Here is a 15,041-nt window from a genome sequence, read left to right as displayed (position 1 = left end):
TCTTACTGAGCTCTGCTACCCCATCTCCTGCCATCCTCAGGCCTTTCTCCTCTTACTGAGCTCTGCTACCCCCCCATCTCCTGCAATCCTCAGGCCTTTCTCCTCTTACTGAGCTCTGCTACCCCCATCCCCTGCCATCCTCAGGCCTCTCTCCTCTCACTGAGCTCTGCAACCCCCATCCCCTGCCATCAGGCCTTTTTCCTCTCACTGAGCACTGCTACCCCCATCCCCTGCCATCCACAGGCCTCTCTCCTCTTACTGAGCACTGCTACCCACATCCCCTGCCATCCTCAGGTCTCTCTCCTCTTACTGAGCACTGCTACCCCCATCCCCTGCCATCCTCAGGCCTCTCTCCTCTTACTGAGCTCTGCTACCCCATCTCCTGCCATCCTCAGGCCTTTCTCCTCTTACTGAGCTCTGCTACCCCCCCATCTCCTGCCATCCTCAGGCCTTTCTCCTCTTACTGAGCTCTGCTACCCCCATCCCCTGCCATCCTCAGGCCTCTCTCCTCTTACTGAGCTCTGCTACCCCCCATCTCCTGCCATCCTCAGGCCTTTCTCCTCTTAATGAGCTCTGCTACCCCCATCTCCTGCCATCCTCAGGCCTTTCTCCTCTTACTGAGCACTGCTACCCCCATCCCCTGCCATCCTCAGGCCTCTCTCCTCTTACTGAGCTCTGCTACCCCATCCCCTGCCATCCTCAGGCCTCTCACTGAGCTCTGCTACCCCCATCCCCTGCCATCCTCAGGCCTCTCTCCTCTCACTGAGCACTGCTACCCCCAACCCCTGCATTCCTCAGGCCTCTCTCCTCTCACTGAGCTCTGCTACCCCCCCATCCCCTGCCATCCTCAGGCCTCTCTCCTCTCACTGAGCTCTGCTACCCCCGACCCCCCAGTAGTCTGAAGCCCTACCATCAACAGAGGACGTCACAGCTGGTGAGATAGGAACCGGAAGTGAACCACCACTCACTGTGACCTCATACACGGCGAACAAGCCAGGTCCCATCATGGATCATGCCATGCAGCAGTGGGCAGCATCTGTGTGCATCCAAATGACAATTAGGCCAGTTCCATTCACCGTCTCCACCATTCTAACCGTCTTACTATTTTTCTCTCTCTCTCTCTCTCAGTGCCCCCCCATCATCAGAGCACCTACCCTGAACATTGTTTATTGATTCATCAGTCATGGTATGAATTTCACACATTGTTATAATGCGCTTATCAGACATTATCACAGTTTTACCACAGAATTTCACTGTAACACTATAACTGTATTACTAATTTTGTCTCTTGCCAGATCTTTGGGCGCTAAGCATTGACAGCCTTAGCAACAGTATCTCTGATACTCAGTTGTTCTCATGATCAGCCTCTCCCATAGAATAGAGATAAAGATAAATCCCATATATATTAATGTATCTATTTCTATGGTAAATCCTTCAGAACAGGACAAGATGAGCTCACAATATAGAAGTCCCTCCTTTAGAACCACAGGCAACACCAGATGGTAACTCCATTGAATAGATCAATCATCAGCATATTTAAAATGTTCATCTCAAGCTCATCATCCAATAATGGCAAAAATATAAAATCCTTCCATTACATGGGGTATATTCTAAAGGTATTAGACAAAATAGAGTACATTTGTGGATATGTTATTGGAAATTTGAGAGTATGTGAGAGTTGTCCTGAGACCTTTATAATTGGCTGTTTTTCCAGCCTGGGCTCCATGATGCACTCAGAGGACACACTCTCTAATGATTCAAGGGAACTCATGAACACTGGAGTAAAGAGTCCAACCTAATGTATACACACACAAACACAGGAAGCTTCAACGCAAAAGAAAGCAAGTAAGTAAGAAAGAGGGAGGACGAGAGAATACATAACATGTTCTCAGCACAGAGGGTGTTATTTTTAAACCGGAGCCCCAGGTGTCTGTGAAGTGAGCTGGAGAATGCAAGGGGTCAACCAGGTCACGGTAAAGAAAAGAGGGAGAATAATACCAGAATAAAACCCTGCAGAGAGAGAGAAAGCTGTTAGACAAAAAAAAGCTGAGAGAGAGAAATAGAGAGACGGAAAGTGAGAGAAAGAGACAATACTGATAAAACTGCTTAACTCCAGCTGCAGCCTGGCTACCGGCATGGACAGAGGCACACACACAGAGACAGGACAAGGTCAGAACAAAACATTCCTTTTGATTTGGTAAACTGTTTAACACTGAGGCACAGCTGTGTGCTCAGACAGAAGATCTTAGTATAGGTGGAGGTTGGCCTGTTTGAGCAAAGAAGTGAACGATGCTACTGTAAAAGCAAAAAGAGAAGGGTTTCTGTGGAAAGTCCTCACCTTCCACACCACCTCTCTGGCAGGAAGTCCTCTGGCTGGTGGAACACTTCCGGGTCGCGGTGGACGGCGTGGCTGATGTACATGGCAGCGTAAGCCTTGGGAATGTGGAAGCCTCCCAGAGTAGTGTCCTTTGGAGTGAATAAAACAGTAGGAGACTGGCATTGAGTTGTGAGGGCAGTCATTTGAGAACTCAACGTGGTATAAATACTATAGTACTTTAGTGTTTTTGCAGACTTGACTGAGGTATTCACTGTAGTATTTACTGTAGTATACTGTAGTATTTACAGTTAACTATAGTATAAATACTGTAGTAAAATAAAACTGTAGTATACACTCAATTAGTATTTGGTAGCATTACCTTTAAATTGTTTAACTTGGGTCAAACATTTCTGGTAGCCTTCCACAAGCTTCCTACAATAAGTTGGGTGAATTTTGGCCCATGCCTCCTGACAGAGCTGGTGTAACTGAGTTAGGTTTGTGTGCCTCCTTGTTCGCACATGCTTTTTCAGTTCTGTTAGAGCGGTGGACTAGTAACCGAAAGGTTGCAAGTTCAAATCCCCGAGCTGACAAGATACAAATCTGTCGTTCTGCCCCTGAACAGGCAGTTAACCCACTGTTCCTAGGCCGTCATTGAAAATAAGAATTTGTTCTTAACTGACTTGCCTAGTTAACTAAAGGTTAAAAAAACGTTAAAAAAACATTTAGAGGCAGCGGGGTGTTTGTTAAGGCATTAATTCAATTAGAGGCAGTGGGGTGTTTGTTAAGGCATTAACTCATTTAGAGGCAGCGGGGTGTTTGTGTTTCATTTAAGGCATTAACTCATTTAGAGGCAGCGGGGTGTTTGTTAAGGCATTAACTCATTTAGAGGCAGTGGGGTGTTTGAGGCATTAACTCAGCGGGGTGGGGTGTTTGTTAAGGCATTAACTCATTTAGAGGCAGCGGGGTGTTTGTTAAGGCATTAACTCATTTAGAGGCAGCGGGGTGTTTGTTAAGGCATTAACTCAATTAGAGGCAGTGGGGTGTTTGTTAAGGCATTAACTCAATTAAGAGGCAGTGGGGTGTTTGTTAAGGCATTAACTCAATTAGAGGCAGTGGGGTGTTTGTTAAGGCATTAACTCAATTAAGAGGCAGTGGGGTGTTTGTTAAGGCATTAACTCATTTAGAGGCAGTGGGGTGTTTGTTAAGGCATTAACTCATTTAGAGGCAGTGGGGTGTTTGTTACGGCATTAACTCATTTAGAGGCAGTGGGGTGTTTGTTAAGGCATTAAGTCCATCACAGAGAAGCACTGAGATGTCATTATTGAAAAGCTGCTTCCTGTTTATCAAGGGCAGACAGAGAGCCTCCTCTCAGAGCAGAGCAGAGATCACTCTCACACACACACGGTTCACACTTACGCAGGCATGAGCACACACACAAACACACACACACACACGGGCTCTGAAAAACACTGCTTAATGTGTCTCCACACTCTGCAGAGTGCTAGACAAAACACTTCTCGGAATACCGATCATTGTTTTTTTTAAAGGAACACTGATCATTGTACAGTAGCAGAGATTCTGGGGAAATAAGATTCTATGAAAACGATTTAAAAACTGGGAAAAGAGATTTATTTAGGATGTCTGTATTCATGATCCCTGGCTTTTAAAGAGGGCTGATTGAAGCTGAGGAGCTACAGTAATGTATCACAGGTCCCCAGTAGACTACAGCCCCTCATCAGGCCTGGTCCTTATTTCCAGTGACATGCACATCCTTCTATCAGGAAGCCAGGCAGGCAGTTGGCCAGATCAGGATGTTTTATGTATAACCCCATTAGCAGGCAGCATATGGGCCCACCTGGGCTGGGCTGGGGCTGTCTGGGGCTCTGGGTTCTGAGGGAAAGAAACACAACATGGGCAGAGATGGGTCTGGATTTCAGGAGTTGCTGTCTGGACCTTCTCTGATCATAGGCTGGCACAAAGGGGATGCAGCAGCTGACGTGAAACATAAAGCCTTTCATGAGCTCCAGAATAAAGGGTGAGTCCAAGAGTGATTGTTGCAGAGGACTTTACAGAGGCAAAGTGTGCTGATGTCCAAGAGTCCAGGGCTAAGTCAATGAACGCAGTGGCCTAGCTAGAGCAGGAAAGAAGAGGCGATGGTCTGTCAGTGTTTCCTCATTATTTCTGACTGTCCAGAGTGGAAACATCTCATCTCCAGTCAGTCCATTGTAGAGAACAGTGAGACTCACTGACCTCAGTTAATATTCCACCAGCAAGCAACAACAGGACATGCTCAAAATGCAGCTGCACACACCCCCGTTCCATTTGAGAGGATTACTCACGTCTTTCCGAAAGCTCAGGAATCTTAATCCGCCACCTTAATGATGCCATGTAAGGCCTGGCGCCTCTGATGACTGTTGAATAGCTAATCAATGGCTACCCAGATTATCTGTATGGACTATCTGCAGTGACTCTACCTGCACTGGCAATATGCACACTCACAGGTCTCTATCCACACACACACACACACGCAAACACATACAGTGCCTACAGTGACATTTACAATCCCCAGCCCTTAACAATTACAAGCATACCCATAACATGATGCCCCAAACATAACACTTTAATTTCAGAGCATTTTTTTTGCAGTATTACTTTAGTACCTTGATACAAACAGGATGCATGTTTTAGAATATTTGTACTCTGTACAGGCTTCCTTCTTTTCACTCTGTCAATTAGGTTAGTATTGTGGAGTAACTATAATCAAATCAAATTGTATTTGTCACATGCACTGAATACAACAGGTGTTGACCTTACCGTGAAATGCATACTTACAAACCCTTATCCAACAATGCAGTTCAAGAAATCGAGTTAAGAAAAGATTTACTACATAAACTAAAGTAAAAAATTAAATAAAAGTTACACAATAAAATAACAATAACAAGGCTATATACAGGGGGTACCGGTACAGAGTCAATGTGCGGTGGTACAGGTTAGTCGAGGTAATTTGTACATGTAGGTAGGAATAAAGTGACTACGCATAGAAAATAAACAGCGAGTAGCAGCAGTGTAAAAACAAAGGGCAAGGGGGGAGGGTGTCAATGTAAATAGTCCGGTGGCCATTTGATTAAATGTTCAGCCGTCTTACGGCTTGGGGGTAGAAGCTGTTAAGGATCCTTTTGGACCTAGATTTGGCACTCCGGTACCTATGACTTGGGTGACTGGAGTATTTGACCATTTCTTGGGCCTTCCTCTGACACCGCTTAGTACATAGGTCCTGGATGGCAGGAAGCTTGGCCCCAGTGATGTACTGGGCCATATGCACAACCCTCTGTAGCGCCTTACGGTCGGACGCCGAGCAATTTCCATACCAGGCGGTGATGCAACTGGTCAGGATGCTCTCGATGGTGCAGCTGTAGAACCTTTTGAGGATCTGGGGACCCATGCCAAATCTTTTCAGTCTCCTGAAGGGGGAAAGGTGTTGTCGTGCTCTCTTCACAACTGTTTTGGTGAGTTTGTTTGTAGTCCACAATCAGCTCCTTTGTCTTGCTCACATTGAGGGAGAGGTTGTTGTCTGGCACCACACTGCCAGGTCTCTGACCTCCTCTCTATAGGCTGTCTCATCGTTGCCGGTCATCAGCAAACGTAATGATAGTGTTAGAGTCATGCTTGGCCATGCAGTCTTGGGTGAACAGGGAGTACAGGAGAGGACTAAGCTTGCACCCATGAAGTGCCACCGTGTTGAGGATCAGCGTGGCAGATGTGTTGTTGCCTACCCTTACCACCTGGGAGCGGCCCATCAGGAAGTCCAGGATCCAGTTGCAGAGGGAGGTGTTTAGTCCCAGGGTCCTTAGCTTAGTGATGAGCTTTGTGGGCACTATGGTGTTGAATGCCAATGGTCAATGGGAAAGGGCTGTGTGGAGTGTAATTGAGATTGCGTCATCTGTGGATCTGTTGGGGCAGTATGTAAATTGGAATAGGTCTAGGGTTTCCGGGATGATGGTGTTGATGTGAGCAATGACTAGCCTTTCAAAGCACTTCATGGCTACGGTAGTCATTTAGGCAGATTACCTTTGCTTTCTTGGGCACAGGAACTATGGTGGTCTGCTTGAAACATGTAGTTATTACAGACTCGGTCAGGGAGAGGTCTAAAATGTCAGTGAAGACACTTGGCAGTTGGTCCGTGCACTCTCTGAGTACAGGTCCTGGTAATCCGTCTGGCCCCGCGGCCTTGTGAATGTTGATCTGTTTTAAAGATCTTACTCACATTGGCTACAGAGAGCGTTTTCACACAGTCGTCTGGAACAGCGGGTGCTCTCATACATGCTTCAGTATTTCTTGCCTCGAAGCGAGCATAAAAGGCATTTAGCTCGTCTAGTAGGTTTGCGTCACCGGGCAGCTCGTGGTTGGGTTTCACTTTGTAGTCCGTAATAGTTTGCAAGCCTTGCCACATCCGACGAGCGTCAGAGCCGGTGTAGTAGGGTTACATTTTAGTCCTGTATTGACGCTATGCCTGTTTGATGCTCCATCTGAGTGCACAGCGCGATTTCTTATAAGCTTCTGGATTTGTGTCCTGCTCTTTGAAAGCGGCAGCTCTAGCCTATAGCTCGGTGCGGATGTTGCCTGTAATCCATGGCTTCTGGTTGGGATACAGTCACTGTGAGGACGACGTTGTCGCTGCACTTATTGATGAATCCGGTGACTGAGGTGGTATACTCCTCAATACCACTGGATGAATCCCGGAACATATTCCAGTCTGTGCTAGCAAAACTGTAGCGTAGCATCCGCGTCATCTGACCACTTCTGTATTGAGTGAGTCACTGGTACGTCCTGCTTTAGTTTTTGCTTGTAAGCAGGAATCAGGAGAAGAGAATTATGGTCAGATTTGCCAAATGGAGGGCGAGGGAGAGCTTTGTATGTGTCTGTGTGTGGAGTAAAGCAGGTCTAGTTTTTTTCTCCTCTAGTTGCATATGTGACATGCTGGTAGAAATGAGGTAAAACAGTTATAAGTTTGGCTGCATTAAAGTCACCGACCACTAGGAGCGGCGTTTCTGAATGATAATAGTCTTTTTTGCTTATGGCCTTATACAGCTCGTTGAGGGTGGTCTTAGTGCCAGCATCGGTTTGTGGTGGTAAATAGATGGCTACGAAAAATATAGACTCACTTGGTAGATAGTGTGGTCTACAGCTTATCATGAGGTACTCTACCACAGGCGAGCAATACCTCAAGACTTCCTCAATATTAGACATCACAAACCAGCTGTTATTGACAATTAGACACACACTCCCACCCCTCGTCTTACCAGACATAGCTGTTCTGTCCTGCCGATGCACGGAAAACCCAGCCAACTGTATATTATCTGTGTCGTTGTTCAGCCACGACTTGGTGAAACATAAGATGTTACAGTTTTTAATGTCCCGTTGGTAGGATAGTCTCGAACGGAGATCATCCAGTATATTCTCCAGTGATTGCACATTGGCCAATGGAGCGGAAATATTACCTCCCGGGATAATTTTCTTCGCTCATCATCACTGCCGTGTACGTTCCCCCCCAAGCAGACACCACGACGGCTCTCATGGAACTACACTGGACTATGTGCAAACTGGAAACCGCATATCTTGAGGCCACATTTTTTTGTAGCTGGGGACTTTAATTAAGGAAATCTGAGGAAAACCAAATTCTATCAACACATCACCGGGGCTACACGTGCATCACAAACTCTTGATCTTTGCTACTCTCCCTTCCGGGATGGCTACAAGGACCGCAATTTGACGTCAAGGACACCAGAGAATTAAGGATTAAAAAGGGAAAGCCAGCCAGCCACTGACGCCTCCGTTGCCGACGTAAGTCATTTAAGCGTGTTAACTCTCAGAAAGCTGTCAGCCTAGACAGCATCCCAAGCCGCGTCCTCAGAGCATGTGCGGACCAGTGTTGCTATGGCCCAAAGGCAGAAGAGGCCCAGCTGTATTTTCCTGTGGCTGCTAGGTCTACTGGGAGCTGGGCTCTGAGGCAAGACGACCAGAAACTCAGGGCTCCTCTCCTCCCCGCCTCTCCCTTCCTCCTTCTCCATCCCTCCCTCCCTCCTCCCCTATCCCTCTCTATCATCCTCTCCCTCTCCATCCTCCCCAACACTCTGTCACCCTGACAGTTCACTCTGCACAACAGATTCATATTCATGAACTATTTTGATTAAATATGCATCTATAACCACCTGTTTGGGCCTGATTAATCTCAATACTTGTTTTTTTCTGCTCCTAGTTGTGTCAACACCTCACCGGCTGGTTGAAGTCCAAAGTCACTTATTATTAACAACCTCTCCAGGCCAGGACTCATACAGGGAGATATCTCTACATCAGACCAATTGAAGAATTTTCCTAATAAAAAATCAAAGTTCAAAGATTATGCTAACTATACTCACTCCATGTTAAAAAAGGTGAAAAAGAAATTACACAGCATACTAGCTAGTAAACAATTTAAGCCATTGCAAATGCTATTACTTTTTCCACTCATAAAGCAAACACAGCCCTTGGGTAAGAGGGTCAATCAATTTGAGCCCAATCAATTCCCCTCATGGGCTGTTGTTGTTGCGTGAAGAGGCATGAGGTCACACTATTCCAAGATGGACGTCATCAACTGGACCATTTTCATTACAAAGCCAGCCAGTGAACAATGAAGAGATGACAATGACAGTAAGCCAATAATCTACTGGCTGACAGCTCAATTACTAAAAACAACCATTATACAATATTCAATAGCTTATTTTTTGTCACACAATGCATTCATTTCTGCATCATAAACATTGACTTGGATGTAGGAGGCCTGTTTTAATTAATAGCCTTCCTGTTATCAGACATAGAATACAATGAGATGAACAGAGTCGATAGCTGTATACTCATGCTTGGGCTGCTCATGCAATATTTCAGAAAGATAATCATTCATAGAGGATATCAACTGGGGAACATGTGAACATACTTGTCATTCATCATTTTAAACAACTTAGAAAGAAGTTAATTGTCACTGCGTGCCGCAGGGAGATCACAGTTTGCTATCATAAGTCTAGGAAAATACATGATGTTCCCTTTACAAGCAGACTTATTTAGAGATCTATTTGTGGGCATGCTACTCCCCCTTGAGCTCAGATCATGAATGGACAGAGAGAGGGAAGATATCAGATCAAATGTTATTGATAACAAGCAATGTAGTGGACTCACTTGATTGGCTATTCTCCTTCCACCAATGAACGGAGGCCAAAGTCTCTGTACTTCCAGGAGGACGTAGTAAAGGTAATCCGGGTCTGCCCTCGCACGATTCCTAATTTCCTTCTGACAAAAAAAAATGAAGCGTTAGTGTTCGTACAGGATTGCCGCAGTACTAGACTAATCCAAAGCTGTGTAGTTGTTACTACAATGTAAGGTCAACATGATTTAAAGTACGTTCCCGTGCTCTGAAGGTTTAGTAAGAGAACCGGGCCGTCTCACCTTGCCTGCGCCACTCAGAACCAGGGTGAAGGAGGTGAGTAAGGATGCCAGGGCTTTGGGGATCAGAGCAGAGATGAACAACAGCAGATGCTGGGAGGCACAACTGGCATCAGGGAGAGGTAGATCACGGAGATAACCTACAAACCTACAGAGCGATAGAGAGAGAAAGAGATAGTAAATGAGAAAGCATTAATAAGAGAAAGTGACAATGTGACCACAAGGTTGTGTGTCTATGACAACATATTTATGGACTCACCCCTGTCTCTGACACTCCAGCTTGTCTTTAATGATGTCCATGAGCTTGTCTTTAGCCTCCAGCGCTGTGCAAAAGCCAGAGGACCACAGAGGAACCTTCACACTGATTGGAGTTGAGATGATCCCTGTAGGGGAAGTACAGGTCAAAGGTCACATTCTGACAAAATATATGTTTCTATCTCTATGTTTACATCAACCTGAAAAGGGGCCTATGTCTACCTATAGAAAAGAAACCACTACAGTTTGATTAGAATAATATCCCCTTTTGAAAAGTATATTGGCCCCACAATTACCACATTAAACATGCTGTGTTAATGTAATAGTTATTGACACCTACTAGGTTTCCCCCGAGATGCCTAAGGCAGTGTTGTCAATGAAGGTGTTGAGATCTAATTACCACTGTCGCTCAGCTAATGCACAGATCTGTGTGTCTATTCCACTCCCTTTGAAAACAGGGCTCCTTTAATGCAGAGCAGTCTGTTTTGTCAGACATCTATCTGGCTATACATATATTCACCACCTTCAGGGGGCAGTAAGTTCTTTGAAAGAAAGTGAGACTAAAGTGTTTCTTCAATTGCTGGTATGCTGAAATTGTAGTTGTGATTGTTCATTGAGGCCCAGTGTGGACGGCATGCCTTCCATTGTAAGAGGGGAAAACCTACAGGTGGCAGAGACTGATCTCACCGTGCCAGTATAGGGTACCGAGCATGTAATCTCACTGTGCCAGTGTAGGGTACCGAGCCTGTAATCTCACTGTGCCAGTGTAGGGTACCGAGCATGTAATCTCACTGTGCCAGTGTAGGGTACCGAGCCTGTAATCTCACTGTGCCAGTGTAGGGTACCGAGACTGTAATCTCACTGTGCCAGTGTAGGGTACCGAGCCTGTAATCTCACTGTGCCAGTGTAGGGTACCGAGCCTGTAATCTCACTGTGCCAGTGTAGGGTACCGAGACTGTAAACTCACCGTGCCAGTTCAGGGTACAGAGCATGTAATCTCACCATGCCAGTGTAGGGTACAGAGCATGTAATCTCACCGTGCCAGTGTAGGGTACAGAGCATGTAATCTCACCGTGCCAGTGTAGGGTACAGAGCATGTAGTCTCACCATGCCAGTGTAGGGTACAGAGCATGTAGTCTCACCATGCCAGTGTAGGGTACAGAGTATGTAATCTCACCATGCCAGTTCAGGGTACAGAGCATGTAATCTCACCATGCCAGTTCAGGGTACAGAGCATGTAATCTCACCGTGCCAGTGTAGGGTACAGAGCATGTAGTCTCACCATGCCAGTGTAGGGTACAGAGCATGTAGTCTCACCGTGCCAGGTACAGAGCATGTAGTCTCACCATGCCAGTTCAGGGTACAGAGCATGTAATCTCACCATGCCAATGTAGGGTACAGAGGGCTGTAATTTCCTGGAAAAGCTCTGGTGTCTCATCTGGGTTCACATTCAGGAACAGCCCCAACACCAGTTCTGTTCCCAGTCGTTTAAACAGAGGGTACACCGACACAGGCTCCCCACTACACAAGAAGTGGTTATCAGAGAAGTGAACATACATGGAAATACAGTGCCTTCAGAAAGTATTCACACCCCTTGACTTTTTCCACATTTTGTTGTGTTACAGCCTGAATTTAAAATAGATTAAATAGAGATTTTGTGACAATGGCCTACACACAATACCCCATGGACTCCCTCTGTGTGCAATAATAGTGTTTATCATGATTTTTGAATGACTACCTCATCTCTGTAACCCACACACACAATTATCTATAAGGTCCCTCAGTCGAGCAGTGAATTTCAAACAGAGATTCATTGACTAAGACCAGGGAGTTTTTCCAATGCCTGCAAAGAAGGGCACCTATTGGTAGATAGGTAAAAAAAAACAGACATTGAATATCCCTTTAAGCATGGTGAAGTTATTAATTACACTTTGAATGGTGTATCAATACACCCAGTCATAGCCACGGGAAATAGGGGTGCTGAATCACCCCCTGATAAATAATTAAAAAATGATAAATATATATATTTTTTAAATAAGGAAACATTTCAACACATCACTGAGTACCATGCGTCATATTTTCAATCAGTGGAGGCTGGTGGGAAGAGTTATAGAAGGACGAGCTAATTGTAATGGCTGGAATGGAATAAATTGAATGGTATCAAACACATCAAACATATGGAAACCACGTGTGACTCCGTTCCATTAATTCCATTCCAGCCATTACAATGATCCCGTTGTAATGGCTCCTCACACCAGCCCCCACTGTTTTCAATCATGGTGGTGGCTGCATCATGTTATGGGTATGCTTGTCATCGGCAAGGACTATGGATTTTTTGGAGTGGATAAAAAGAAACGGAATAGACCTAAGCATAGGCACAGTCCTACAGGAAAACCTTGTTCAGTCTGTTTTCCAGCAGACAAATTCACCTTTCAGCATGACAATAACATCAAACACAAGGCCAAATATACACTGGAATTGCTTACCAAGATGACATGAAATGTTCCTGAGTGGCTTAGTTACAGTTTTGACTTAAATCAGCTTGAAAATCTATGGCAAGACTTGAAAATGGCGGTCTAGCAATGATCAACAACCAACTTGACAGAACTTGAAGAATTTTGTGCAAATATTATACAATCCAGGTGTGAAAAGTTCTTAGAGATTCACCCAGAAAGAATCACAGCTGTAATAGCTGCCAAAGGTGATTCTAACATGTCTTGACTCAAGGGTGTGAATGAGAAATGTCTGTATTCATCTTAAATAAATGTGCAAAAATGTCTAAAAACATGTTTTCACTTTGTCATTATGGGGTATTGTGTGTAGATACTGTAGGAGAGAATTCTTTATTTTTTTAAACATTTTGAATTCAGGCTGTAACAACAAAATGTGGAATAAGTCAAGGGTTATGAATGCTTTCTGAAGGAAGTGTAGGTGAAACATTTCTGGTATGGTCCTGCTAGTGTATGTTGAGTAAGACAGAAGTGCATGAAGTGGGGATTTCAAGGGTTCTTACGTTGCAGAAAGGTTCTTCAAGCACCGTTCAGAAACACTGTGCAGGAAAGAAAAACAGAGAAACAAGCATTGTTATCCTTAATGAAGGTATATTTATAATGACATTTGGTCACCCTGTAATACTCAATAAATGAAACGAGTCTTTACCTGTTAATGAGGTCAGAGCCTGAGGCCAGACACTTTCCTGTGAAAAGGTTGGTGAGAGACAGACGCAGCAAGCAGGCTTCCTCGCCTGGATGAACCATATAGAATAACATTATGGAGTTGCTCATAGCAGAAATACAGAGAAAATGTGCAATGACTCCATCTATTGGTCTAAATAACGAATATTCTGTTTGTATGTTTTTCAACTTCGGATAAATTAATAAAACAAGCAAATAGTGTGAAGGCCTAAAGCAGTTTTACCCTGTGAACATGTACAATCAAATATGTTTTTGTAAAGGCCAGAGCAGGTGTAGGCTCTCTAATACAACCCCTATACCCTTATAAGCAAATTGCATGCAAGTTGCACCCTATGGACCTTTGGGACATCAACTCACCATTAGCAGTCACTATGTTGTCTCCATACATGTTGTGCATTACATCAGTGGGGTCTTTCAGGAACACAGATGACTTCTCTGAAATACAGTCATGATCACATAAGTTGCAATGTCCTCTTTCAATGGGGAAACACACAATTCTCACCCCTACCCCCTAGGCAAAGTCACAGGTCCATCTCTTGACATGGTCAGTTACCAAGCCATGTCTAATCAATGGACAAATCATATATTATTTTTAAATGTATTTTTAATTTAACCAGGCAAATCGGTTAAGAACAAATTATTATTTAAAATGACGGCTGACACCGGCCAAACCCTGACGACGCTGGGCTGATTGCGCACTGCCCTATGGGACTCCCAATCACGGCCAGCTGTGATACAGCCTGGATTCGAACCAGGGTGACGCCTCTCGCACTGAGATGCAGTGCGCCACTCGGGAGCCCATCATTGATGTAATCACATCACTTCCTACTAATGCGTTAAAAATTGAAATTGACTCTAAACTGATATGTGGACCGAAAAGCAAAAACTATGAATGTATAAAATGTTGGCCTATTAGTCAAAACTTGTTACCGTTGAATTTATTAGGTTATTGTGACACACACGCACATACACACGAATACGTGGCTATACCGCAAAGTAATTCCTTCATCCCTTCCACCGAACAGACGAATGAAGTTGGTTTGTTCAGAAGTCTTGATTGAAATATCCGTGTCCCATGCTTTTCAATACGTTGTTCACAAAAAGCCACTGGATCTCGGTAAAACTCCAAAGATTTGTCGCCCAACACAGAGACCCCCACAGTGCCCACTAGTTTCGACATTATTTAAAATGAGTTTACTGCTGGGGTTAGTTCAGTGATAAATTAAACCACACAGTTGTTGGATTAGACAACAGATGGTCCAAAACAACGCTTATGCTGCATCTATTCTGCATATACTATTGATCCATTCTGCAACAAGGTTGACGATACACATTACTATTTGTCTAACTATGCCATGAAAACAAACTCAGAAAAAAACCTCAGGATTAACGTTACGAAATGTGTTTAGTTTTTTCTAAAAACTGGCATATTGTATTACACAGAACTATCACATTACTGCTATCTCATCATGATATCTCGATGGCAACTGAAAGTATTCAGCAAAACGCTTCCTGGGTGGACTTCAGTTAGTCCCACCCCCACCACTTCATCAGGCGCAGTGCCTGCAGTTCGAGCCTCCTGTAGCAGATTGGCACACGTTTGTCTTCTTCTTCGATGAGGTTTAACGGCGGTTGGCATCGAATGAATGTTGCAATACCGCCACCTACTAGACTGGAGTATAAATCCCTCATCCTTTGATACATTTATTTATTTATTTAAATAAACAAATACACTACCATCTAACACTACACTCACAAAAAAGAAACAAGAAAAGAAAATAACACCCTATTCCATTATTTAA

General features: G+C 44.5%; 1 protein-coding gene across 2 annotated transcripts in view; it reads right to left on the bottom strand.

Annotated features, from left to right (window-relative positions):
* LOC115105893 (putative cytochrome P450 120) overlaps nt 1-14,767 on the bottom strand; it is a 45,828-nt gene extending 31,061 nt beyond the window's left edge. The window contains exons 1-9 of one of the 2 annotated variants that reach the window (XM_029628366.2): nt 14,230-14,767; nt 13,597-13,674; nt 13,205-13,289; nt 13,059-13,094; nt 11,427-11,566; nt 10,050-10,173; nt 9,794-9,938; nt 9,527-9,634; nt 2,339-2,466 (exon numbers count right to left, since the gene is read on the bottom strand). In XM_029628366.2, coding sequence (XP_029484226.1) covers nt 2,339-2,466; nt 9,527-9,634; nt 9,794-9,938; nt 10,050-10,173; nt 11,427-11,566; nt 13,059-13,094; nt 13,205-13,289; nt 13,597-13,674; nt 14,230-14,419 — 1,034 coding nt within the window. In that variant the 5' untranslated portion in view covers nt 14,420-14,767. Of the gene's footprint in view, nt 1-2,338; nt 2,467-9,526; nt 9,638-9,793; nt 9,939-10,049; nt 10,174-11,426; nt 11,567-13,058; nt 13,095-13,204; nt 13,290-13,596; nt 13,675-14,229 lie in introns of both variants that reach the window. The other variant, XM_029628365.2, reaches the window with a different exon arrangement.
* Nucleotides 14,768-15,041: the final 274 nt, after the last annotated feature.

The sequence above is a fragment of the Oncorhynchus nerka genome, linkage group LG22 (genome assembly GCF_034236695.1).
Source record: "Oncorhynchus nerka isolate Pitt River linkage group LG22, Oner_Uvic_2.0, whole genome shotgun sequence".
Classification (NCBI taxonomy): domain Eukaryota; kingdom Metazoa; phylum Chordata; class Actinopteri; order Salmoniformes; family Salmonidae; genus Oncorhynchus; species Oncorhynchus nerka.
This window is presented reverse-complemented; position numbering and strand designations above follow the sequence as displayed.